Source organism: Aethina tumida, chromosome 4, assembly GCF_024364675.1.
Source record: "Aethina tumida isolate Nest 87 chromosome 4, icAetTumi1.1, whole genome shotgun sequence".
NCBI classification, from domain to species: Eukaryota; Metazoa; Arthropoda; class Insecta; order Coleoptera; family Nitidulidae; genus Aethina; species Aethina tumida.
The window spans coordinates 25410144-25436868 of NC_065438.1; the positions used below are offsets into that span (position 1 = coordinate 25410144).

General features: G+C 26.7%; 1 protein-coding gene and 1 non-coding gene across 5 annotated transcripts in view; both read left to right on the forward strand.

Moving 5' to 3' along the window:
• LOC109600569 (adenylyl cyclase 78C) overlaps positions 1 to 26725 on the forward strand; it is an 88309-nt gene that overhangs the window by 15301 nt on the left and 46283 nt on the right. For all 4 annotated transcript variants that reach the window (XM_049966648.1, XM_049966649.1, XM_049966647.1 and 1 more), the window contains exon 2: positions 1820 to 2047. In XM_049966648.1, coding sequence (XP_049822605.1) covers positions 1899 to 2047 — 149 coding nt within the window. In that variant the 5' untranslated portion in view covers positions 1820 to 1898. The remainder of the gene's footprint in view (positions 1 to 1819; positions 2048 to 26725) is intronic.
• Positions 8021 to 8093, forward strand: Trnaf-gaa (transfer RNA phenylalanine (anticodon GAA)). The gene has a single exon. It is a non-coding gene; the product is annotated as a tRNA-Phe (tRNA).

A 26725-nucleotide genomic window follows, 5' to 3' on the forward strand; every position in this document is an offset into this window, starting at 1 on the left:
ATTGAAATTTGGGGATGAGGATAGTTCATACTCGAAAGAGGTCTATAAAGAAGATTCTCTGAAAATTTTAAGTAAATCGGTTCAGTAGAACTCGAGAAATCGTGGATATCGTATTGAAAAAGACTGTTTTGAGAAAAACGCATTTAAAGTTTCGTATAAAGTTTTTCGCTGTCAAAGTCATGCCATTCCTGCTTCATACATCGGACCTTCTTCGACTTCGAAAAAACTATTTTCCGCGTTTCTTTCTTCCAATCGAGCAGTTCTGGCCTCCTTTGAAGCGTTGGATGTTTGTATTTCGGAGCGGTCAATCCGGGCGTTGTCTCGTCTCACAGCAAATTAATGAGCTTCCGAACCAAATTTCACTCCCATAAACGTCGTTATTTTTAAAATAGGAATGAAACCTTCAATAAAAATGCAAACAGCAATATGTTGCTATCTCAATTATCTGAGCTCCGGAATGAATATATTTTGGCCCGAAAGTCCAAATCAACGAGTTTAGAGACTCGTTATTATTTTGAGTTTCTGAACCTAAACATCGAGTTAATAATTCCTCTGATGATAAACTCTCATAAATTGGTTTAAATAAATAAATAAATAAATACCCGGCCGAACTCATTTGGATGCCGGGCCAGTAAAACGCCTATATCTCCGAAAATAATTTAAAAACTTTGAGAATATGAAAAAAAATCGATTTTTTTTAATTTCTATACTAGAATACCCCCTTAATAAACTTCCATCCTTCGATATATATATATATATATATATATATATATATATATATATATATCAGAAATGAAAGTACATCAGAAATAAAAATGATCCTGAAAATTTCGAATATCTCTATATAGAGATTCCTTTCAGACAGCATTCTCCTCTATGAACCCTCCACTTTCAAAACAGTAATAGATATTAGCGTCAAACTCATTTCCGGCTTAACTGGAGGCCTTTAACGAAACCACTGCATTAGTAAAATTTTATCTGATTTCAAAATGTTCTCAAATGTACAGCTGTAACTCACCCTCTAGTTCCGGGATTTTATTCTTAAGGTCTAGTTTTCGGGTACTCTTGAAACGCCGGCAGATACAGAGTTTGTTGGTCTAGGAACCGAAGTTACCAGCCAAATCAACAACTTTGTTAACATTTTAATCGTTTGTATATCTTACTTGTTTGTATTTATTCTGAAAATTTCATTATAAATGTTCAAAAAAACATAAACATAGTTTTTTACATGAAAAATAATTATTTTAATTGTTAATAATATAACATTTAATTTACTTATCATATTTTTTGGTTAAAATATATGTTAATTATTACATATTATGAAAATGATGTGTTATACTAACATTTGAAAACAATAAAAAGTTTTACATTCGTGAAAAAATATTTATTAACGTTTACCTGTTATTTTATTAAAGTTTTTGTAGAATATATACTTCAAATTTAATATTGTTTTGATAAAACTTACATGTTTTAGCAAGGAGTAACCGATTTTTTGTCAGTGAGTATAATTCTTAAAAAATATATATTTGATTTGATTGTATTAATTGTATTAATGATCTACGTATTTATAATTTTACGTATAAATATTTATTTCTCGTTATAGGTTATTAATTTTAATTATTTATTGTAATGATTTTACAATAAACTTCAATAACGTGGATTCGGTCTACCTGTTAAATTAATTAATTAATATATAATGAACCTTACTGAATATATTGTATTATTTCTCTATTTATATATTTATAATTGGTAATTCACATAAATTCTCACTATCACTCAATATATTATTTGAAATAATTTACTAGACAACATTTTTCAGATTATGCGCGAGTAAAGTGGCGCGACCGTCTAGTGATGGACTTGGGGGTTCCCCGCCGTCGCCCAATGACGGTGGTGTGATGTGCGAGGGTTCGATGGAGGGCGGCGTCGATGGCGACGGGGGTGCGCCGCCCGCCGATCCTATCTGTCCTGTTGCCGAAGATGAGGTGGCATCCTTTCCAACTACGACCGAGGAAGAGGCCAAGGCCCAGCAGGAAGAACGCAAAGAGTACGAAATTATATTTCAGTCCGATAAGGTTAAAACACTGTATGCAGAAAATGACTTATTTAAATTTATCATAAACGAAATTAACACGCTGAAAAAGTAGTTACAACTTAGCAATTTTTAATTTAATTAGCCGAAAAGTTTTCTTGGACGGAAGCAAATAATCGTATTGAATGGCGTTAAAATAATATAACTCAACTCGCACCACATGTGTTCTGGGAACAGCTCACGTACAATGGAGTAATAAGAAACTGGAAGTTTTCTTGGTGTATAGAAAAAGTTACAGAGAAAGCCTTTGGTCGTAAAAGTATCACAAAATTTAATATGAAATATTAAATAGATCAAAATTGTCTTTTCAGACTCGAAACCGGCCTCAATTTGTTAACAAAAAATAGATAATTGACTTCGTCATTATATTCCTGAAGTCAATGTACACACATTATACCCATACGTAATTACAGTGAGTTCAAGTAACTCCACTACTTTAAAAACAAACAGATTAATCGCAAATTACATGTCTGTCTTAGTTAGATTGCTTTAATTACAGAATTAAGTTCTGTTCACTATAAAACTTCAGAATCCGAAAGCTTGCCACTCAAAAGGAGTAACTAAAACATTATTTGTTTGGTTTGCAATTAGATAATGCCCCTTTCATTTGATTAAAAAATGCGTATTCACTTTTTTTAATTTTTGTAGAATGTACAACTTGTATGAGAATTTTAATTTATATAATCAGTAAAATAGGATCACAGATCCGATGTTTAGATTTCATTAATTTTTTGGTAGACACTTTGTAATAATAAAAAGTAATGTCGCTTTCTTACTTTAAATTCAAACGAATAAATTTTTAATAAGTTTTTATTTATAATCAATTATCAACAACCTTTTGCTATCTAGTGTGAAAATTTTCAATTATTAATCAATTGGCTTTTGAATAAAATAGTCTAAGATGGATGGCATCATTTTAATTTTCAAATTTTTTGCCAAGAAAATGTTGTAGGGATCGGAATAAATGGAAATTTGAGTGTGCAATATCGAGTGAGTATGGTGGATGAGGTAGGACGTCCATCACCAATTTATTTATTTTTTCCAGTGTTTTTGAATATCATATTGGACCCATTTTTCTCCTATGAGCAAACGATTAAGAAACGGTTGTGTATGGTGCCGTTAAAGCAATTCGTTTGTTCTCTTGGAACAGATTTTTTATTGCTTTTTCGAAAATTAATTCTATATGATTCATTAGTTTCAATAAATATTATCAATCAAAAACACAATAAACCAATTTATACATTTTGTCCATTTTGATGTGACAACTAAATATTGGGACAGAACTAAGAAAATGTAATACAAAAGAAAAATGCAAAAAATGTACTAATGGACTACGAAGTAATGTAAAGTACTTATTATTAAAAATGCCTTTGTTAACGTCAAAACAAAAGCAAAACGGACAAAAAAGGTTTACGTGGGCAAAGTCAAAGAAGTCTTGTTCTCTAGAATATTAGTCTAGGCTAATTTTTAGCGATGAATCGAAATTCGACGTTTATGTTGGTGATTATCGAAAACGAGTTCTTCGAAAAAAACAAAAGGCTTTTCACAAAGATTGTCTAAAACGCACGGCAAACTTTTCCAAAGGTATTATAGGGTACTATAATATTGGTTCCTTTGAATTTATTGTTGTCACTGTGAACGCTGCAAAATAACAAATATTGCAAAATAGTGTAGTGCTAACGTACTTGGATAAACATAAACAATGTTTTTGGTCGCAACTGTTGCATTACTACCCTTATTGACTACCAGTTGACTTTAAATGATGTCCTCTATTTCGACAACGGTTAGACATATGAAAAAATGTTTAAAACAAAAGTTGTAGAAAATTTAATTTTCTACAATATTGGTAAGAAATATAAGTAGCGCAAAACCCATATGAAACGAGATATTTACAAAAAGTGTGCAAAAAATCATTCCATTCTATCATGTGTGAATTTTGAAACAAGTTTTGGGATGTCAAAATATAAATTTACACGAGTTTATAGCTGGGTATCTCGATTTCCAAGATATTCATCTAATTTTGACTAAGATGAGTGGACTATTGATAAACTCGAAAAGCCGTATGTGCTGTTCTAGTATATGGCTAGCCATTCCTCCTTAAATTGCAAAATAAGTTATAATTGAATTATTTAGAAGTGAAACCACATTAACACGCCTTTGATATACACAATGAGTTGATAAATGATATTACATTCCCTATAATAAATGATTAGTAGGCTGTTTAATTTCGTCCTGAAGTATCTTCATGCCACCTCTATTTAATACTGAAGGTCCGCATTTCCCACATATGTTCTATCGATGGAGATGTTGCTGACAAACATGGGTGGTCAAATTACTACTAGAGATAATTAAAGGCCATAATTCCAGGTATTAGACGTGCTTAACCGCTTCTTCATAAAAAATTGCGAAACAATTCGGAACAGATCACTCAGGACGACCTCATGCCCCATCTGCGTGCTTTAAACGACTCCAATTTTTGATGACGAAGTTGCAAAATGAAAGGAAGACGGTAAACCTTATTTTGCTGCTCGACATCTTTCTGGGTCAAATTCTTTAGTTCCATTCGATAGGCAATTTCCGAAAAGTTGTCAATAATTCGCTTTCTACCAATAATAATTGATTATTATTAATATTTTCTGAAAAAATTCTTTGAATATAAATATAATTAAAAATTGGTTTTTATTTATAATTGTAACAAAAAATCTTAAAAATATTGTTTTTCTGAAAAAATAAAAAATAACAAAATTTCATGTTTATATAAATGAAAATTTAAACTTTATATGGAGTAATTCCACCTCTACTACAAAAGACACTTTGTAAAAACGTTTACCCACTTTTTAAAAGTCATATGCGGATGTGTTTCAAAGGTAATAGAAACAATGCACTAATTACTTAAATAAATAAATATATTTACACAGTGTATTATACATACAGAAATATTGTTAAATAATAAATATCCACAAAAATTCTTCAACAAATTACCTTCAAAATCATTAATTTTTTGCCCTCATGGTAATTACACAATTAATTAAATATCATCTGTTTATGATTACTCTTGGGGAACGACAAAATTTGAAACACAAATCATATTAAAAGCTTTCAAAAACTTAATTCATTAAATTGAGTTAAACTTCAGTCTGTTTCCTGGTTATTCCGATTATCCAAACAAACTTCTAAATCACCATAACGCAAAAATTTGCGAATTTTTATTTGGATAGAACAATATTTATTGTGTGTCTAAATTAATTTCTTTGTGTAGTAGTGGATTCCGTAGAAGTGAGTTCCATCCGTGGTATTATGTTTGAGCCGACAACTTACCCCACTATTATGGAATTTAATTTCTGACTGCATAAAGTTTGTAATTTAATTGAATTGCATTTTACATACATTTAAATGAAGTATTTGTACATGCAACAATGAATAGGTATCTTAAGTTTCATAAATCATTTAATCATCATTTAATAAATAAATATTAAAGTACAGATTAAGTGGTAAATATTTACCACAGTTTGATTGATGTTCCTCAACAAACATACTTCATTTATTCTAGTGCAAAATAAACTTGAATACTCACTTTGGCTAAATTATTTTCAGTCATTATAAAGCCATTTTAGAACTGATACTATTCAAACGAACAAAATTTAACTAAAAAATAATGTGCAGCTGAGGCTGATGTTAACATAAATTAATAAACAAGGGGATTGCAACATTATCAATTAACATGCACTCATGCTAGTTAACCTATGGGACATAGATATGCACATCAACCGACCGTATAAATAGAATTATGGACGAAATCAAAGGACTATTTGAGCAATCCTTTACAATCAAGCAAGTCAGCTACCATCCAACTAAGTGATTTTTCTATACGAAGTTGAATCTTATACTGCTGCACTTCCCGTTCCCCTTACATGAAAGGATAATGAGGGCTTTGATGTAAACAGGAAATTCTCTGAGCAATAACTATTTTGACGTCCGTACATTGAATTGGGTGTAGGATAGGAAGGAATTGAAAGGAAAAGCAGATCATTTCATATTCGATTGATTTTGCTGTATATATTGATCAAAATTTATTAACTCAATTACTTATGTACATACCTGAATTATAAATGGTCCTTTGTAAGGTGTTAAGGAAATTCATAAAAAAATCTTTATTTCGTTGTTAAGAAACCAATTACACTCCATTCAAACTAATTATCTGCGGTTGAATTACATGTTTCTTATTGGTCAGTTCTGAAGGGTTGACAAGTGTTAACACCTACTTCATACTTAAATTTTGCCAAGGTACCATTCAGATATACGGAGTATGGCACCATTATTTTTTTTGAAAAATATTAACCTATTACAAAATAATAATTGATTAAAAAATTAAACAAAAATCTTAAAGCATGAAGTGTTAAACTAATAATGTACCGGACCCCTCTTTGATTAAGGCATTCATTGAGACGTAGTGGTATCGATCTAATGAGATTATCGATATTTTCTTGTGGTATCTCATCCCAAACGAACTGAATTTGACGTCTTAGTTCATTAAGAGTCTGTGGAGGGCGTTGTAAGTTCCTTAAGCGTTGTCCCATCATATCCCACACATGTTCTATTGGGGAAAGGTCTGATGATCTTAGTGGCCAAGGCAATAAATTCACATGGGAGGTTATCGGAATAACTAGTCCGAGATCTGTTCTAATGTAAGGAAGAAGATAAGGTTCCAAAACATCATCCGCATATCTCTGGGACGGCCTCTAATGAAAACTAAAGGTGACCTACTACCATAAGCAATAGCACCCCATACCGTCAAACCCATAGCTCTGTGAACATGTCTCTCTGCAGTAAAGCGACGATCTCTTCTTTCTCCACTTACTAACACATAAGCACCCAAGCGTAATTAATTACTAAATAAAAGGATATTCCATTCCTTATCCCACTTTTGACATTCAACGCATTGAACTCATCATGTCCTTTTGGGCCAATAATCCTAAACAATAGTCTTATGACTCTGTGGTAGGTCTGGGTCTTCCGGAAACTCATGTTCTACCTCTTCACTCCATGGCCCAATATTGTACCTATATCAAACACGCTTAAATGGCTAAAATTATTTTTTCTTCGTACTTTAGGCATGTTAAACGTTTAGTTAAATAGGCCACCTATACACTCTTATACCAAATGTTCAAAAAAATATCTTAATACGTTTTGGGTGTTGCTTTTTTTTACAGGCAGAATATATTTATTTTTTATTAATATTCATTTATTTAAAATTATTTTATGTTTTTTAGCGTTTAACAAACTAATTGCTCACATTCTACAAGTAAATGAGCTCTCCTACGACTTTTTTCAGTATCGTGCTCCAAATTTGCTAGCTTCAATCTATTGCCCTGGCCGGCAATTTGATCTGAGTACAACTCAATGATTTATCTCAGTTTGACTATTTTCTTTAAGCTGTTTGTTGGACTCATACTCAATTAAAATATAAGAAAAAATAAAGAGAATAGTTCTCAAAGAACTCAAACTCAAATATATCAGTTTAATACAAACATTTTTAAATATTATATAAAAATGTATACAAATAAATCATGAAATTATTTTTTCTGATAACTATCACTACTAATTAATAATAAATTAATAAATAATAAGAGAATAAATATGTTGACAGAAAAATATCCGTAAGTTTTTCTCATTATTTTTTAGCTAACTAAACTTTCTTTCAATCTTTATTTAATGCAACAAGTCCCATGAAGCATTACAATTTATCTTTTATTTTATCAGGTAATCTGGATTGAATTGCTATATTTACTTCTTAATGTCATAATTTGTTAGACATTATAATTGACTTCGATTGTATTATAATTGGCTATTATTTGTGAAATAATTAAAACATAAACTTGTTCAAATATTTTCTTACTCGATTAAGTCTTGCTCACTTAACTTATGTAAGCCGAAATAGCTCAGTTGGGAGAGCGTTAGACTGAAGATCTAAAGGTCCCTGGTTCGATCCCTGGTTTCGGCATAACTTTTTTTAAATTATTTCATTTAATTTTCGTTAATATCCAAACATATGTCATGCAACGGAATCTTTTTCATTTATTTCATTTATAAATATTCTAATAATAAATCTGACATACAAATATAGTACTACATTTATTTATATAAATATTTATTTATACTAGGTGACCCACCAAGAACACTTAAGTTTATTTGTTTGGGAGACAACTTTCCTCTCAATTAAATGGAACCTCAAGAAAATCTTTTAGACGCATACACAATCCGAAGATTTTTTACGAGATGCACACACAACAGGCCAAGAAGTAGAATGTATGGGGTGGTATTTAAGGAAATTTCGTTATAGGTCCTTATTGCATATAGAAAATTTAACATTACATTGAACGAATTTATGTATCTTAATTCTTGTGAGCTAAAGAGTCCAAATTCCATATTTATAAACTATAATTGTATAATTTTGAACAATAACCTGATGTCAAATTATTTACTCGTTGTATGAATTAAAATAATTTCAATAAAATATTATTAGAAACATTCTATGAATTTAAAATAGAAATTTTCATAAATTTTTACGTTAATTAATGTACGTAATAAAACTCAAAATTGTGAATCAATTTTTCTACTGAAATCCATCGAGTTATTTATGTTTTGTTTTCAAAATAGTATTTATTATTACCAAATATTTATTATTACCAAAAATAAATTTAAATTATAAATATTATAATAGAGAATGAAAATGTAACTATTACCGTTATTTTATTTATTTTATATAATGTTTCTAATAATATTTTATTGATAATATCTATTCTATTAAAATTAACAAGTAACTGTTACTAGGAGAAGAAAACGAAAACCTACTGAGTATTATTTTAGACATGAAAACTAAAGAAATTATTCAATCAATTTTTTATAGCAACTGAACCACTAGATTTAGCATCCCTGAAATGGATATATATTCTAAATTTCATAAAAAATTATAAATATTCAAAATTATGTGGAAAAAATAAAATTATATTCTTATGAATTAATATTTTTATGAATTAATATTTTTATGTTGGGAATGAAATTTTAATATTATATGAATAAATACTACAATAATTCTGCTATTCGATTCAAAACAAGAATAAAAAGATGATGATAAATGTATTGAATTGAACGATGATATTACAATATCATTGAAAAATAAAATTATTTGTGCTATTGTTGAATGTTTAATAAAGTTTTCTTTATTAAAAAATAAATCCGTGGAAAGAATATGATTTTAATTTTTTTTTATGAAAAAAAAAAAAAATAAATATTTTCATGCTTTACAACTGAAAAAAAAATACAAATTTTATTGAAGTGTCCCTCTTGCAAATGAACCACGATATACATACAAATTATTTTTATACTTGTTTGTCAATAAAATTTCATAAAAGCAAATAAGGATAATAATTTTCTAAATTTAAAATATATAAAATTTTGATTATAAACACAATTTTATAATAACAAAAGAAAATATAATATATAATAAAATAAAAAGCAAAAAAATAAGTTCAAAGTTTATATGTTATTTCATACCATCCCATCCATTCATCTCTTTTTAATAATATTTAATGCCAATTATCATTATAACCTTAATATTCTAGGAAAACGTAATTTGATTTGGTACAAAGATGTGTAAATTGTAAAATATCTATTTATTTTGATAATTAATTATAATTATTAACAATAACGATTACTAACTATAATGTATTCATATAAGATACGGAGTGAAGTAAACAATAGTCATGCACTCTTCACGTACAGTTCACGTGATTATCGACAGGATCGTATGTAAAGCTAAAGATATCCAAATAATATTTTTTATTTTATTATTTTTTTTATTAACAATTATGGACAATGACACCCTCTAATTAGCGAGATTTTGCTGTGCTTTTTGTTTCAAAAGTTGTCCATGTGACGAATAAACTTGACTTGAGTCGTTTATAATGTTTCACTGTGCGTTTTAGATGGACCATCCCGTATATATATATGAATAAATTCATAATCAATACAAATAAATTAATTCATGTCTGGCAGAAAATTTAAGACACATTCACGGAACAGCTTGACGCTTACAATTAGATATAGTCACTAATAAATTAATATAGGAAATTCCTTTATCGATGAGTTCAATATTCTCCAACATTATTACCATAATGTGTGCTAAACAAGTATTAATCATGAAATGTTTTCGTGTCGCGGTAAACAAAATCAATTTTTATTTGACTTTTGTTATATTGATAGCGATGTTAATAATAAATTTGTTATTATTGATTTGTGGAAATTTTCCTCAATTTGAATTTGAACTTGATTTTTAGGAACTAATAAACATTTTAATTATTATATTGCCTAAAATATTGAATATTCGTCTGAGTTTCTCATTTGTGACAATTATATTAACTAATATATTATATTATAAATGACTAAATTATATTAATATAAAACATTTGTTCAATAGCACAATAAAAAAATTATACTGTAACTAACTCTAAATTACGTGAACATCCTCAATATTAATAATCAATAACTGAAACTAGTTACAAAACAGTTTCGAAAGTTTCTAAGTAAACAATAATTTAGTTTGCAATGCATGGAGAACATGTTAACCGTTCGTTAATAAACGGGAGGAAGATGCAATTAACCTCTGACAGTAAAGTTTCAAACATGCATTGTAAACGGCTTCTTTCAATTTTCCTTTATGTCATGTCATGTCGTAAACCTGATATGACATAAACAAACTGATATGATGATGCTCTAACTTTTATGTCTTGTTCATTTTCATTTACATATTAATTAAATTTTTTGATTAATTATCACCTCCATTATTAATTATTTAATTTCTAAAATAAAAGCTCGTTAAATACAGCATTAATACGTTTATACAAAAAAAACTGCTTCTTAATTGAAATTCTACTACAAATACTAATTAATTGTGTGTACGCGAGTTAAGAAAAATTAATTAAGATAAGCTTTAAGTGTCCATTAGACTGAAAATAATTCACAGATAATTGAATCTGTCTTGAAGAATGCGTTGGATCTGTGTACGAACTGCACTGTAAATATTTGCAAGAAGAATTGCTCCAATATGGAGAAGATGCAGACTGATGTATTGTTTTCAAACATCGCCTCTAAGAATATTGATCTCATGATTGGGAAAAATTATCTTGACAATTTGTTCGATAATTTGATTTTCATGAAAACTATGATTTACCTAGAAAACCCCACAAATTAGACAATCACGAGGGTGTAACACAATTTATCTGAACTATATAACATACAATAAATGCAAATAATTCCAAATTGACAATGGACTCTGCAAATATTGGCAATGCAGTTAGCCTGACCCGGGTCTGTACGGTCCAAATCACTGTTCTAATCAGATTTAATTATTCTATATTAGGGTGGCAAATCCCAAACGTATGCAAATATGAGGGTTTTGTTGTAATGGCACGAGAAGTTTTAATTAAATTTCTTTTCTGTTGGTGCGTTAGAAAGCTGGTTCCAACGTTGGGCTCATGTCTGGCGTGTTCGGGCAACCGAAATTAAAGTATAGTGTTGAAATTTATTCCAATTGTTTCACGTAAGATTCAATAAGCAAATTAATATTGTGAAACGTGGGAGGACAATATGTCGAATCTTATCCTTTATTTAAATTATTTGCAAGTAAATGTCCCTAAATCCAGTTGGGTCCGAAGGGACTTTTTCAATAAAAGAAAACGAATTGACCGAAATCGATTGGGAAGCATTTTAGAAGAATAAATATTGGTTGACGTGTTGGGTATGTGTATTTGTGACCAATCTATTTAGTACTATCAATGGGACAAAAAAAAAACATAAATTCACCTTTTTAATGACATAAAACTACAATGTAACTTTAAAACTTTTACATTGGATTATTGACGGCAATGTACAAAAGAGAATGTGAAATTTATAGAAAAGCTACTAATTAATAGAAATTATTGTGGTGTTTTTTCTTTTTTTATTTTACGATATATATTCATTTCATCATTTATTTAGATTCTTTTCTTTCGAATCTTGGTCCCTTCCTCAATTTATCCATATTAATTTTAGTTTTAAAGTTGATTATAAAAAAATAAAAACTATAATATATAATTAATTATATCGATACAGATATAAACACGAAAATTATATTTATTTTTTTCATTTACTCATCTAATTTTACTCACCAAAAAAAAAATATAATTTCTTGAAAATTTAACAGTTTTGTCAGGCAAAAAGTTATATTAATAGTTTTATATTTTATTTTCACTGTTTACCCTTATCCTCTGTCAATGAAATTTGATATATATGATTTTGTGTTCGGCAATCCTGAATTACTTTAAGAATATGTGAGTGTCTATATTATTGTTCTATTCTAGAGTTCTCTTATATTCAACAAATAAAATTTCATCTTTTATTTATAAAAATATTAAATTTAGAATATTATAATTATTTGTTATCAGAAAAACTGCAAATTGCATGATTTTTGATATAAATGATTTTGTTGTTTGTTTTTTAAAGAATCTTCTATCTATAAAAAATATAAAACTTAGAATAGTAAATTCATTTGTAATTAGAAAAATTAACTCAAATGACGAAAATATATATACACTATCGCTCACTTTAGAAATTTTCATTTGTCTTGATAAAAATGTACGTTTAAATTTTCATATTGCTGTCAGTTATGCAGTATTTTTGATAACAACAATACGGTAATATAATAGTTTATTAGTGGGGTTAGTTAAATATTTATTAATATTTGAAAAGAATTCAAAAGCAGAGCAACTATAAAATAAAAAAACCTTGCGTACATATAAATACCTTTTTTTTCATTGACTACAGTAGCTTTTCAATAAAATCGTTCAATATTTCTTTTTATTGATTTTCTTTAACTTCACTATTATCCTGTCTATTTTAATCAGCAGGTCCATGCCAAATCTAGAAAACCATCCTCAAACCATAACGCCTCCCCACCATGTTTTACAGTAGGTCTAGTATACATTATAACTTTCATTAATTCGTCTTCTCACCCATAAAATGCCGTCTTTCATCGGAATCCAGTCCGAATGTTCTCTTGCAAAAAGTAGACTCCCTGCTATATTTTTTGAAGAAATGAAGGGCTTCTTTGCTGATTTTCTACCATAGAGACCATAGAGTCTTCGTTTTATAGTACTCACCGACACACTGACTTCATTTATTTTTTCATATAGACGGTCAATGTTGATAAAAGGGTCGTGAACAATTTTCCTATACACAGTTCTGTTAGTCTTGTTTTTTTTACCACTTTTGGGAACTTCTTCCAGTGTATTTCTGTTAAAATTGGAAATCATCCTCGAAATGATCGATTTGTTTAAATTTAAATCGACTTCTATTCTGCTTTTGATAATTCAGAAACTTCTCTACAATTTGTTGTTTAATTTGTATCAGTAAATAGACTCCTCTAGGTATTTTTAGCTTTACGATGTCGGACACAAAAATATATACAGTTTTGTTGCTTTACTTATGAACCTTGCTCGAAATAAAAAGTTATATAAAAACTATGTAAATAAAGGGAGATACGAAATGTTTAAACACTTAATAATTATAAAATTAATTTAAATTAAAGATTCTAAGGAGTTATCTTTTTCTTGCTCTATTACCTATGTGATTGAATATTTTTTAAAATTATAAAGCTTTCAATATTCCTCGTAGAATTTAGGAAAAATGATACTCTATTCCTCTTGATATATTACAGCCATTTTTGAGATATTTCAGTTTAAATGTTTTGGGGAATGTTAAAGTGATTTCCAAACAATGCAAAATTATATAGGTGCTACATGATTAAGTATAATATCTTGAGATTGTATTTGTGTTTGTATTTGTATTTGTAATAAATACCACTAAAATAATGTATACTATTTCTTACTATGTTGACATGTTTGGACTCTGGGAGAATGTCATGAAAAACATGTGCTGCTGTAGAGCGATGTGCAGAAAAATGTGCTGAAAGAAATTTACTAATTTAAAAAATCAAACGCAATCATTTAAAATAAATGCTTGGGTTACAACACTAAAAAATAAGCTGCTATATATTCCTTCCTGATAATTTGACTGTAATATTACGATTTTCGAAAATATCTCACTGATCAGAAGAGGTGAACTTCTCTGTTAATCGGTAATTTTACAATTACATCAAAGAAACAAGAACTGGACCGAATAAAAGAATAATTTTATGTATTAATGCAAATGAAACGTTTTTTAAAATATGGATGAAATTATTAAATTAATAAAAAGATAAAATTTATGCTTACAGATGTGCACAGAATATTATTATAACTGTTGGGCTGAAAAGTTCGTAGGCTAGCATAAAAAAACCTTTTTTTTGATAGAATTTGATTTTATTATTCAATATAGTTGCCTTCGAGGGCGATACAACGATTATAGCGGTCATACAATTTTTCGATACCATTTTTATAGTCTGATTTGTCTTTAGCCTCAAAATAGGCTTCAGTGAAGGCGATTAACTCTTCATCGGCGCAAAATTTCTGTCAAGCGAGCATTGTTTTGAAGTCTGAGAACAGAAAAAAGTCGCTGGGGGCCAGATCTAGAGAATATGGTGGATGCGGAAGCAATTCGACGCAATATTGCCATCGTTTTCATGACTGTCGGTTGGACTCGCATACCCTAATATTCATTCACGATATGTCCAACACGTTTCTTTGATATCTTTAAGGTCTCAGCTATCTCAATCAAATTTACTTTACGGTTATCCGAAATTTTTTTATGGACTTTTTTGATGTTTTCGTTTAAACTTAGCAAATCCCTTCTCAACGTTTAATTTTCCTGGTGCAAAGCCCGAATAATGTTTATCAAGCCAAGCCTCGGCTTAAATAGTATTTTTTTTTGCCAAAAAGCAATGCTTTATTAACTCAGGAAATTCCTTTTTATCCAACTAACAAAAGTTGCTTCACTCAGAATGTTATAACTCACAAACTAATAGTACGACAGCTGTCAAATTTATACGTGTGTCTTTTGAAGGTTAGGGATAACTGAATATCATATGGATTTAATACTAGTAGCACCATGTGTCAGCCTACGAACTTTTCAGTCCACCTGTTAAATATCTTTCTAATTTATCTCAAAAGACTTTGTAATTTAATTTGGAGGTTAATTAAAATCACAAATCGAAAACAAAAAACAAATGTACTGTTACATAGGTGAAAACTACCTTCAATAATATATGAAAAGGATTCTATGTTATTACTTTTTTACGTAATTTAAATTGTAATAGAAAATGTATTGCTAAAATGTAATTTTCTGTTACAAGTAAACAATTGTAACACAATTGTTTTCAAAAGGTAAAGGGGAAGAATACGTATAAAGGTCCTGGAAACAACCCTATAAAAATAGTCTAAAATTATGTCAATATAATTAATCAAATGTTCGCGTACACTGACACGATTAAGATTGACACCCTTATTAATCCTCTCATGAATTTGATTACACCACATTCTATTTTAATACATTTAAGTTCATGTCATGCTGAATCAAAACCAATCACATCAACTAATAACATTGTGTCATCTTAAAAGCATTAGATTTTTTCACATATATTGATCAGTTTTGGCTCACAATTTTTTGTGTTTAGCGATTTAATTACATGTCAACTATGCATTAAACAAAAACAAACTGCTGTTCGTTGTAAACATCAAAGTACAAGTAATTGTCCATTAGGCCTAAACGAGTGACGAACAAAAGGATAATTAAATGCTTTGATGTAAATAGCAACTTCTCTACAATTTAATTTTGTGTTACCATCTTGAAACGTCGGAGCGGAAGCTGGCACTAATTTTTTTCGCCTCCAATTAGGAATTGCACGGAAAAAGGTGTTTAAAGTTTACTTAAGTGTTTGATTATAATGAAATTTGTGCAGTTGTTAAAATAATTAAAAACGCGTAAAATATCAATTTCGTATTTTCCTTTTTCGGGTCCGTCAATCCCTACATTATTGGATTTCTAAACGAGCATTTACTCTCTTGTGATTGGATTTTGATTAAACAATTTATAAACTGAAATAAACTGACGTAAATTCGTTTTCCATATTTGCATTTCGGTGGGCGGGAATTTATTTTAAATCGATGTTTTTTAGTATGCATGACACAGAAATTAATTTCCATGCCGGCTCTTTCACGCCACGTTCAAAATTATGGTGACTACTTAACGAGTGCAGTTACCAATTAAAATCCCATAATTCATAATTTACAAATTGCTTTCCTCCGTCGTAAATTAAGAAAAACAAAATAAGTAAATATTAATTAACGTTGATTTGTGCCAATTAATAGAACAATTGATGCTTACAGCTGCAGTTTTTAATTGTCACTTTCCGATAAATATCGTCTATTATCTATTTTTAGTTGATTAGTTCATACCGACTATTACTCCACACACAATTTAGTAAAGTTCAAAAGCACTCATGGAATAATAGGCAAAATAATGTACGCCGGTCGTTTCGCTTCGAAATCCATTGACACTTTCACGTCTAACATGACATTAGGTCCTTAAAGGATATTGCGAGCTAATTTAACCGACTTGGCAACAGATCTTGTATTAATTGTTTCAAAACCAGCTGACTCATTATAATGGTATTTGATTTTATTATTGTCTGGCCAATTTGTGGTAAAACTTTGAAATCCAATAAATTACTAGGATATTTAACTGGAAACTCGGCATAAAATTATTTGATAATTTGGTTTGACAGTCAAATTATTTCGAGAATTTGTAGAGAATTATAATAGTTTTTTTTTATAAGTATCCATTTTATGTATAGTTGTAACCAATCTTAGCCTTTTACTTACAGACCATTATATCAAACAATTTATAAATTCGAAAATTAATTGTATTTTCATTATGAAAATTAGATTTGGTAACATATTGTCTATTAATTGTTTCAAAGCTAAGTGACTTATTTGCTTACAATATTGCTTGTCCAATTTCTGATAAAATATTGATTTATGGTATAGAAGACTAGAAAAATCAAAAATATCTTAATAGTATTATTGGTTATTTGATTTGACTATTAAACTATTTCGAAACTTTATAGAGATTTTCTAGAAAGTGGATGTCTTAATAATGTAATATTAAAATATTTAAATGAAATGTTCTGAAGTCAATACTCTTTCGTGAAGGATCCTGAAATTCCAAAAGCATTTAAAAAAAGTAATTTACAAACTAGAATTGGAATGATACGTTCAGTTTGTCCTTAAGCTAATGCAACGTGTTAATTTTACCCCTGACTAATCAAATTACTATGTTTTGATCGTCATTAATATATTATATTAATATGGCAGAATTAGAGACTTATAATACATATTGTAACAATTATTTCAAAACTGGCTGACTTATTATGATTGGTATTTTATTTTTTTATTATTATAACCAATTTATATTTAAACTTTGATGCCCAATAAAATATAAATATGGCACAAATTGTAAAATCTGTTGAAAAAAGTAATATATTTGGCTAGACTCACGTTAAATTCTTTTCTAATGTTGAATTATTTCTTCCAACTTGAAAAATATTTATATGAATTTTAATATTATAAAATTAAAAATTCTTTGCAAAGTTTCCTCCAAAGTTAATAATTATGAGTTTTCACACTAAATCTCCTGAAGTTTCCATAAATAAAATTGGGAAATATTAAGAAAATATAGTCTTAAAGAATATCTCAAAAAATTATTATGAAAATTAGATTTGGTGACATATCATGTATTAATTGTTTCATTTGCTTTTATTATCGTCTGTCCAATTTGTAGCAAAACTCTGAATTTTGGTAAATGTTTGTGAAATAATAATATGTACTTTTTTGACAAAAAAAATATTTTGACGGATCAGACATTTTGTAAAGTATCTCTAGAAACTAAATAAGTTTTTTTTTAATATTAAAATATTTATTTATATTTGAAAAATATTTAAATTATTTGTAATGTTCTGAAATCTTAGAATTTTATCCTTAAGTTAATGCAATATTTTCATTTTCTCCTTGACTAGTCAAACTACCATGTTTTGATCATAAAAAATTAATCAATATATAGAAATTAAATTAAATTAACGATAAAATTATGTTTTTCTTCTTATTAATTAATAGAATAAGATACTTGGAGACAGAAGTTGTATCAATTGTTTCAAAACTAAGTGACTCATTTTCATGGTGTTTGATTTTGTTATTAACCAACTAATTCATAGAAAAACGTTGATATCCTATAAAATACAAAGATATATTAAGTGGAAAACCTACGTAAAATAATTAAAAGTACTTATTTGATAATATAGTGAATAAAATTTAAAAAAATATAAATATTTTAATAGGTTTGTTTATATAGTCATTTGAAACTAGCTTAGTTTTTTTAAGTTAATTTTTTTGTTCCATGTATGAAAAATATTTATATAATTCATATAATTTATATAATATGAAATAAAAATTTGTTTGTAATGATCCTTATAAATTACAAAAATAAAAATTAAATGAATATTTTCTGTAAAATTATATTATTATTATTATTATGTATTTGTTTTTGTTGTTGTCTGTCCAATTTAGGTTCAAAACTGTGAAATACAATAAAATATAAAGATGGTAATAGCTAAAAATTCAACATCAAATAATTAAATGTACTTATGTGTGAATATGAGAAAGAAAATTAGAAAAAAGAAAATATTTCAATAATGTTTTTGTTAATGTTCCACGCAATGTGCAATCTTGTAGTTTTTCTAATGTGAAAATATCCATTAGGTAGAGTAATTTTAAAATATATGTATCACTAACTAGTTGAAAGTTACCTTTCCTTTAAGTTTAGTCACTTATCTTTATTTATCTGTATATCTGTTTAAAATTGAAGGATATTAAATGATTACTTAATATTTAAAAGTAAAAATAAATTAATGATATATTATTATTATTATTATTACGAGAATGACACATATCTATTTGTATATTATCTATTAATTAACTCTTTCAGTATTAGTTAAATAATGGTATGAAATCAAAATTTATTTATAAAGTTTTTTCTACATTATAAAAGTATTTAAACTTATTTTAAACTAAATCTAAATAATTTAAAATTAAATGTTTTGATAACAAAAATTGGAATGAAATATCTATATTGTCCTTCAAATTTATGCAAGGTTTTAATTTTCTCCTTGACTAATTAAATTACAATATTCATCTGCATATAAATATTCATAAGTTAAAGGATAATAAAGGATTAATCAATGTTTAGAAGTTAAATTGAATTAAAGATAAAATATTTATGCCTGAAATAATTGTTTCGTTTTACTTGCGAGATTAGGTATCCTAACATGAAAATAGATTTTATGTTTAACGTAAAGTAAAAAATACATAAAAAAACTGATGCAGTAATTTATATATTTTAAATTTAGCTGATTGTAAATAAAAATAAGTATGAACCGTTCTCTTGATTAATGAGATTCATAATATGTCTGGACTTTGATTTGGGACTATAAAGGATCGACTGGAATTTAATTATAAGGTTATTTCTTTACTGTATTATATTTTCATATAAATTCAATAAAATTACGTTATTAAAAAAATATATGAGAAAAACAGGGCAATATTTCTTCTTATTTTTCAATTTTGTTTATTTAATGATTTGATCAATAATTTTTGTAGAATTCCCATAACGAAATCTAGAGTGTAATTATAAATGCCATTAAGTATTTTATTAGATTTCAAGTTTTACCATAAATTGGCCAGTTAATAAAAAGTCAAATGCTATAATTTGGTTGCTGGCAATGTCCTTTAAGGATATTTCTGTAAAAATATAAATGTCTATATTTATGGCAAAGGAAATTATTTTCTGTAAAAACGGCGCTTTATTAGATCCTACTGTAACAAATGAGCTCCTGTTCTCCCATGTTATCGGTCCATTGAGCAAAATATTTATTATTTATCTGCCACTTAGCGGATACATTTTGAGTTTTGTAAATAGTGTTCGATATAAACAGTCGAAAAAAAGAACCAATAACCGATAATGTGTTCCGAAAGAGAGGATATTTTATCGGGCGTGCACAATTCGATGGTCTCCCCCAGTTTGAGGAAGTTTCAGGAGGGATGCGACAGGTTACACATTTACCGGATTATCATTTTCGATTTATTTTATATTAATTACTCTCGCTAATGAAAATAACCACAAACATTTAAATTTATTTGTTAATGCAAAATGAATATTGAATTATTTCAGTAATTATTAAACAACGGTTTTCATGCTGAGCTGCTATTAAAAGTTAATGACCATTTGTTGAGCGACTGAATATTTATCACTGCAAGTCAATTATCGTTTTTTCTGTGCCGGTTAACAAAAGTCAATGGGCGCAATAATTACTAACCTTTAAAACCTATTTGACTAAATAAAAAAGATTGTATTTTATTTCTAAAACAAAACAACGTTAATTTAACCGTTAATAAAGATTATACCGGGAAATAAAGCTGAAAGGTCACCATTAAATCGGAATATTTAGTAATAAGTGCCTTTGAAAGGAAAAGATAATTTCCTCTATGAAGATTTATTCCTGATAAACGCCACGGAAGGAAGGAAACACCATTAACGCAAAGAAATGTTAAAGGTTATTATTTTTCTATTATTAACATGGATTTTCAATTTGTAGGTGTCGACGTAGAAAAAAATTACATTGAAATGTGTTTATTGATTCTTTCCTGAGTGGTAATTATTTCATATAAATATAGGCAACGACATTTCAACATAAACGTAGGAATGGACTTAGGTAAAAAAATTCTGGGAATGTGATGAAAGATAAATTCCATTGTTTATTGAAGTTTGTCGTTTTTGTTTTGGGCTAAATTCATTTTTCCCCTATTTATTTTCTACCATATGCGCATTATACTTGCAAATGTTATTTAAAATGTTTTTAAACCTTACTGAAACATTCAACTGACACGTATCCGAACTTGCTTTGACTTAAAAGCTACTATTTTATTTGTGAATTGTTTGATATGATGTTAATGGAAATTTTCCTTAACGCACTTTAAATTTAACACATGTCTATCCAACTATAATTATTTTTTTATTTTTAAACATTAATGCAACAAATAATTCTATTTTAATGAACACAAACTTCTCTATTATTATAAGTAAAGGTGTTTTATAATATATTTCATAGATAAAAAAATTATTATAAAAAAAACAATCATTTTTTAATAAAAACTTGTCTATCTAACTATAATTATTTTTTATTTTTAAACATTAATGCAACAAATAATTCGATTTTATTGAACAACACAAATTTCTATATTATTATAAGTAGAGGTGTTTTATAATATATTTCATAGATTATAAAAAAATTATTATAAAAAATTCATTTTTTAATAAAAACTTATTGCTGTAATTTACTTTAGATCCTTCAAAATGGATTTAGAAATATCAAAAAAATATATTATTAAGTATGTGGTCGACTTAAAAATGTTATTTTTATAGTTAATTCATTTTTTTTGTTTAAATAAATTGTGAGATAACAGATAAAAAAGCTATAAGGGTGTTTTCATGTTAATTAAGTCATTACCTGCTTTTAAAGCGTAATAAAAAACAAACCTTTCATAAATATATAATATGGTATAAATTAAATATCTTTATTAGAAAACGATAACTAAATAAATATTTCTGGTAAATTTATAAATACAGTAGAACTTCGATCTCCTTAAAATTTTGAGATAATTTGTATATTTTTATTTCAAATGTATTTCAAATTGATGCTATAGTTGAATTTGACTTTAAGATATCCCACCAAAAAGGTTACCTAAAATGTATAATGAATGAACTTTTTATTTTTCTGTTATTTTTTTACGTATTTATTTATCACAATATATAAGATAATTAGTAAATCTTCTTATTTCAATTGGAAACCATAACTGGCCTTAAAAATGTTAAATAAAGAACAAACTACAAAATTATATAATTTGGTGTACATTAAATTATCTTTCTGAAAAATTTCGAGATAAAATCGAACATCAATACTTAGTTTAGAATGAAATTAGTTGTCAAATTTTATAGCATCACTTTTTTATATATAAGATATTTAATACAAAAACTATGATGTACCTCCTTAGAATTTTGAGATAATATGAAAGACTTCATTTTAAATGCATTAGAATAGAATATGACTTTAAAATATCAACAAAATAATAATTTGATATATACTAAAGTATCTTTAATTAAGATAAAACTATATTTTTGGTAAATTTTGAGATACAGAATTCTGATAACTCGAATAAAATTGATTGAGAATTTTTTTATAGTCACTTTTTAACATATGTATAAGGTATTTATTCCAAAAAATATAAGTTAATTTTAAGACCTTTTTTATCGGTATTTCTGATAAATTTCGAGATAAAGTCGAACTACAATTATTAGAACTTTTAATAACAAGAATGAAATTATTAAACAAATTTTCTACAATCAGTTATATATATATATATATATATATATATATATATATATATATATAGACATTTACCATAAAAAATTTTGAAGTAATATGTGAAAGATTTCATTCCAAATGGAAATCCTGTTTCAGTTTGACTTGAAATTATTTTTAATTAACATATCACAATATTTCTGGTAAATTTCGAGATACAGATAAAAAACAAACTTCTCAAAATAATATAATTTGATGTATATTAAATTATATTTAATTAATAGACAACGGTATTACGAAATACAGATGAACGTAGATAACTCAAAGTTGTTGAACTTGAATGAAATTAGTTAGTAAACTTTCTACAATCCCTTTTGTACAAGATAATTAATAATTAATATTTTATTTCAAAAGGAAGTCTTAATTGAATTTGCCTTTAATATGTCAAAAAACAAGCTTACCAAATAAATATATAATTAGATTATATTACAATATATTTCTATTAAATTTCAAGTTTAAGTTGTACTTCCATAACTCTAGTGTCTTGCTAATTCTAATAAAATATTTGACCTAAATTCGATAAGTCAAATTTTTGAGATTATTAATAAATTATATACATTTTAATTATTCGATTATTAAGTTTCACTGACATCTGAAATTAAATAAAAAAGTTATTAAAACAGGTTAACTATTTAGAAATCGGTCATCTATCTTCGCATTTAGAAATGGTTTACAATGCTACAATAAACTAATAAAAAGAAATTGAGTTCTGGACTCTTAAATCAGTTTTTCCATCTTGTCTTGAAATACACATCAAAGCCAATCAATTGGGGAGACTGTAGAAAATAAAATTAAAAATATTTACTAAGGTCTTCCTTAGTAGAATATAGTTAAATTCGCATTATAAAACATTTTGGGAATGTTAATGGCTTACTCAACTACGGTAGTAGAACTACCGCCCACAAAAGTTATTCGCAACAGTCAGTTTAGGTAATGTACATTTTCTATTAAAACTCACCAGAAACTCATCAGAGCGTAAATAAAAATAAATTGCTTGAAGGATTCGACCGGAGAGCGATGGGGGGAATTTGCCTTTAAAATCAGTTATTAAAAAATCCAGATCCGGCACGGATTACAAAATAATTGATTTTACCATTATTTTTTATTATATACCAGTACTATTTAACAAGTAACCGTTTGTGACCACACATGTATTAAGAAGAAAATCACGGAAAATCAAAAGCTCGTTAATTAAATAACTTTCGAACGGGGTTGATCTATGTATATCCTAAAGGAATGGTTAATATGTGGCATAACACAAAAACACGTAACCCTAATGAAGGGTTTCCAGCGAGGCAGTTGGGCGGCCATTCGATGATTAGGAAATACGGTAAAGTTCATCACACCTTATTAGTTTAACGTTCAATCAATATTCTCTATCTGCCGTGCTCTTATGTGGCTAACGTATTTTGCGTGCGACATATCTAACCCTAATTTTAGATAACTACGTCGTCAGGGGAAAAATGATATATGCCAGGGTTTTATTTTGGAGGCTCGTCGACGTGTCGTTCGAGATTTTATTTTGCACGCACACTGAATGACAATGATATGTTTGTTCTACGAGGATAATAAATTATTTCACCATTTCTGCATAATTTAGTTCATTATTCATGAATAATCATTATAATAATCATTTATTATTTAATATTAAATTTATACTGTGTTTGTTTATGCATAGCTTTTAAATATTTAAAAAAGAAGTACTTTTGATTTTTCTCTATGCTTTAATTAATCTTTTAAATATTCTCAACTGAAATAAACGTTTAAGCTTTTTTTGGAATGAATTATTGAATTATTTTAAAATCTCAGAGTAATTAAATTCATTCCTGTGTGCATAACATAATTTAATTAATATTAAATTGATTTTATGTATTTATATATTAAACATAAAAATAACTTTATATACTTATAAAATGGAAATTACTTCTATTTTTTTACAATGCTTTAATTAATCCTGCAAATATCAATTGAAATAAACATTTAAAGCTTTACTTTGAAAGAAGTATTGAAGTGTTTTATCAATTTAGAATAATTAAACTAATTATACTATTTAATATTATATTAAAATTATATATTTATATATTGAATGTGAAAAATAACTTATAAATATTTAAAAAAGGAAAATTATGTCTAATTTTATACAATTCTTCTATTAATCTTGTCAACTGAATATTATCAACTGAAATAAACGTTTAAAACTTTTCTTGAACAAATTCAAAATAATTTAATCATTATACATCTATGATAATTTATTATTTAATATTAAGTTTAGCTAATTACTTCTAATTCTTTTTCTAATTTTTACTGTTTCAATTAATCCTGTAAATATTATTAACTGAAATAAACGTTTAAAGCCATGTTTTGAAAGTGTGGATTTGTTTTATCAATTTAACATAATTAAATTAATTATACTAATAAAATCATTTATTTAATATTAAATTTATATTATATATTTATATATTGAACATGATTAATAACTTACGTTTACAATGCTTAAATCTTGAAAATATTTCCATCTGAAATAAACGTTTAAAGCGTTTAAGCATCGAATCATTTTGCTATCACATAATTTAATTCGTTATACATATATAATAATTTATTATTTAATATTAAATCTAGCAAATTACTTCTAATTTTCTGTGATTCAATTAATTCTGTAAATAATATCATCTGAAATAAACGTTTAAAGCCTTGCTTTGAAAGAAGTGTGGAATTGTTTTATCAATTTAGTATAATTAAATTAATTATATTAGTCATATATTTAATATTAAATTTATATTATATATATTGAATATGAAAAATAACTTATAAACATTTAAAAAAGGGAAATTACGTCTAATTATTTACACTGCTTAAATTAATCTTGTAAATATTTCCATCTAAAATAAACGTTTAAAGCGTTTCTTTAAAATAAGCATCGAATTATTTTGTCATCTCATAATTTAATTTATTATACATGTCTAATAATTTATTATTTAATATTAAATCTAGCAAATTACTTCTAATTTTCTGTGATTCAATTAATTCTGTAAATAATATCATCTGAAATAAACGTTTAAAGCCTTGCTTTGAAAGAAGTGTGGAATTGTTTTATTAATTTAGTATAATTAAATTAATTATACTTATAAAATCATTTATTTAATATTAAATTTATATTATGTATATTGAATACAAAAAATAACTTTTAACATTTAAAAAAGGTAAATTACTTCTATTTTTTACAATGCTTCAATTAATCTTGTAAATATTATCAACTAAAATAAACGTTTAAAGCTTTTCTTGTAAATTAGTATCAAATAATTTGACCATTTCAAAATAATTTAATTCATATACATATATAATTATTTATTAGTTAATATTGAATCTAGAAAATTACTTCTAATTTTTACTATGCCTCAATTAATCCTGTAGATATTATCAAATAAAATAAATATTTAAAGTTCTTCTTGAAAAAAAGAATTATTTTACCAGCAGATAAATTAATTAATAATTAATTATAACATTAAATATATATTATGTATTGAATAACTTAAAAAATAAATTTTAAACAGTTTAAAAAGAAAATTGTTTCTAATTTTTCACAAATTCTGGAAATATTGTTATTTGAAATAAACGTATAAAGCATTCCTTGGAATGAGGTAACGAATTATTTCACCCTCTGAGAATAATTTAATTCATTATACATGTATGATAATTCATTATTTAATATTTTTCACCATTTTTGAAACAGTTGCGCAACTGACATAAAATATTAAAGCTTAATATAAAAAGAAGTATTAAGTTATTTCGACAATTTTAATTTTTTATTATAAAGAAATATCGAATTATTTCATTATTTTTATCGTCCTAAAATACTTCGTTATACATGTGTAATCATTTATTATTTTTTATTAAATCTATATTATGCGATTTATTAAATAACTTTGAAAAATATTCATAAAGGATAATCGAGCAAACATTAGCAACTGAAATAAAAGTTTAAAGCTGTTCTTGAGGAGTACCGAAGTTTAGGAATTATTCAGAAAATTTATAATTAAGCGCTTATCGAAAAATCGATGTCTTCAAATTACAGTTTATATGCGTTTCGATGAATCCACAATTAAAATGTTAATTAAATTTTGTAAGGCAATTAG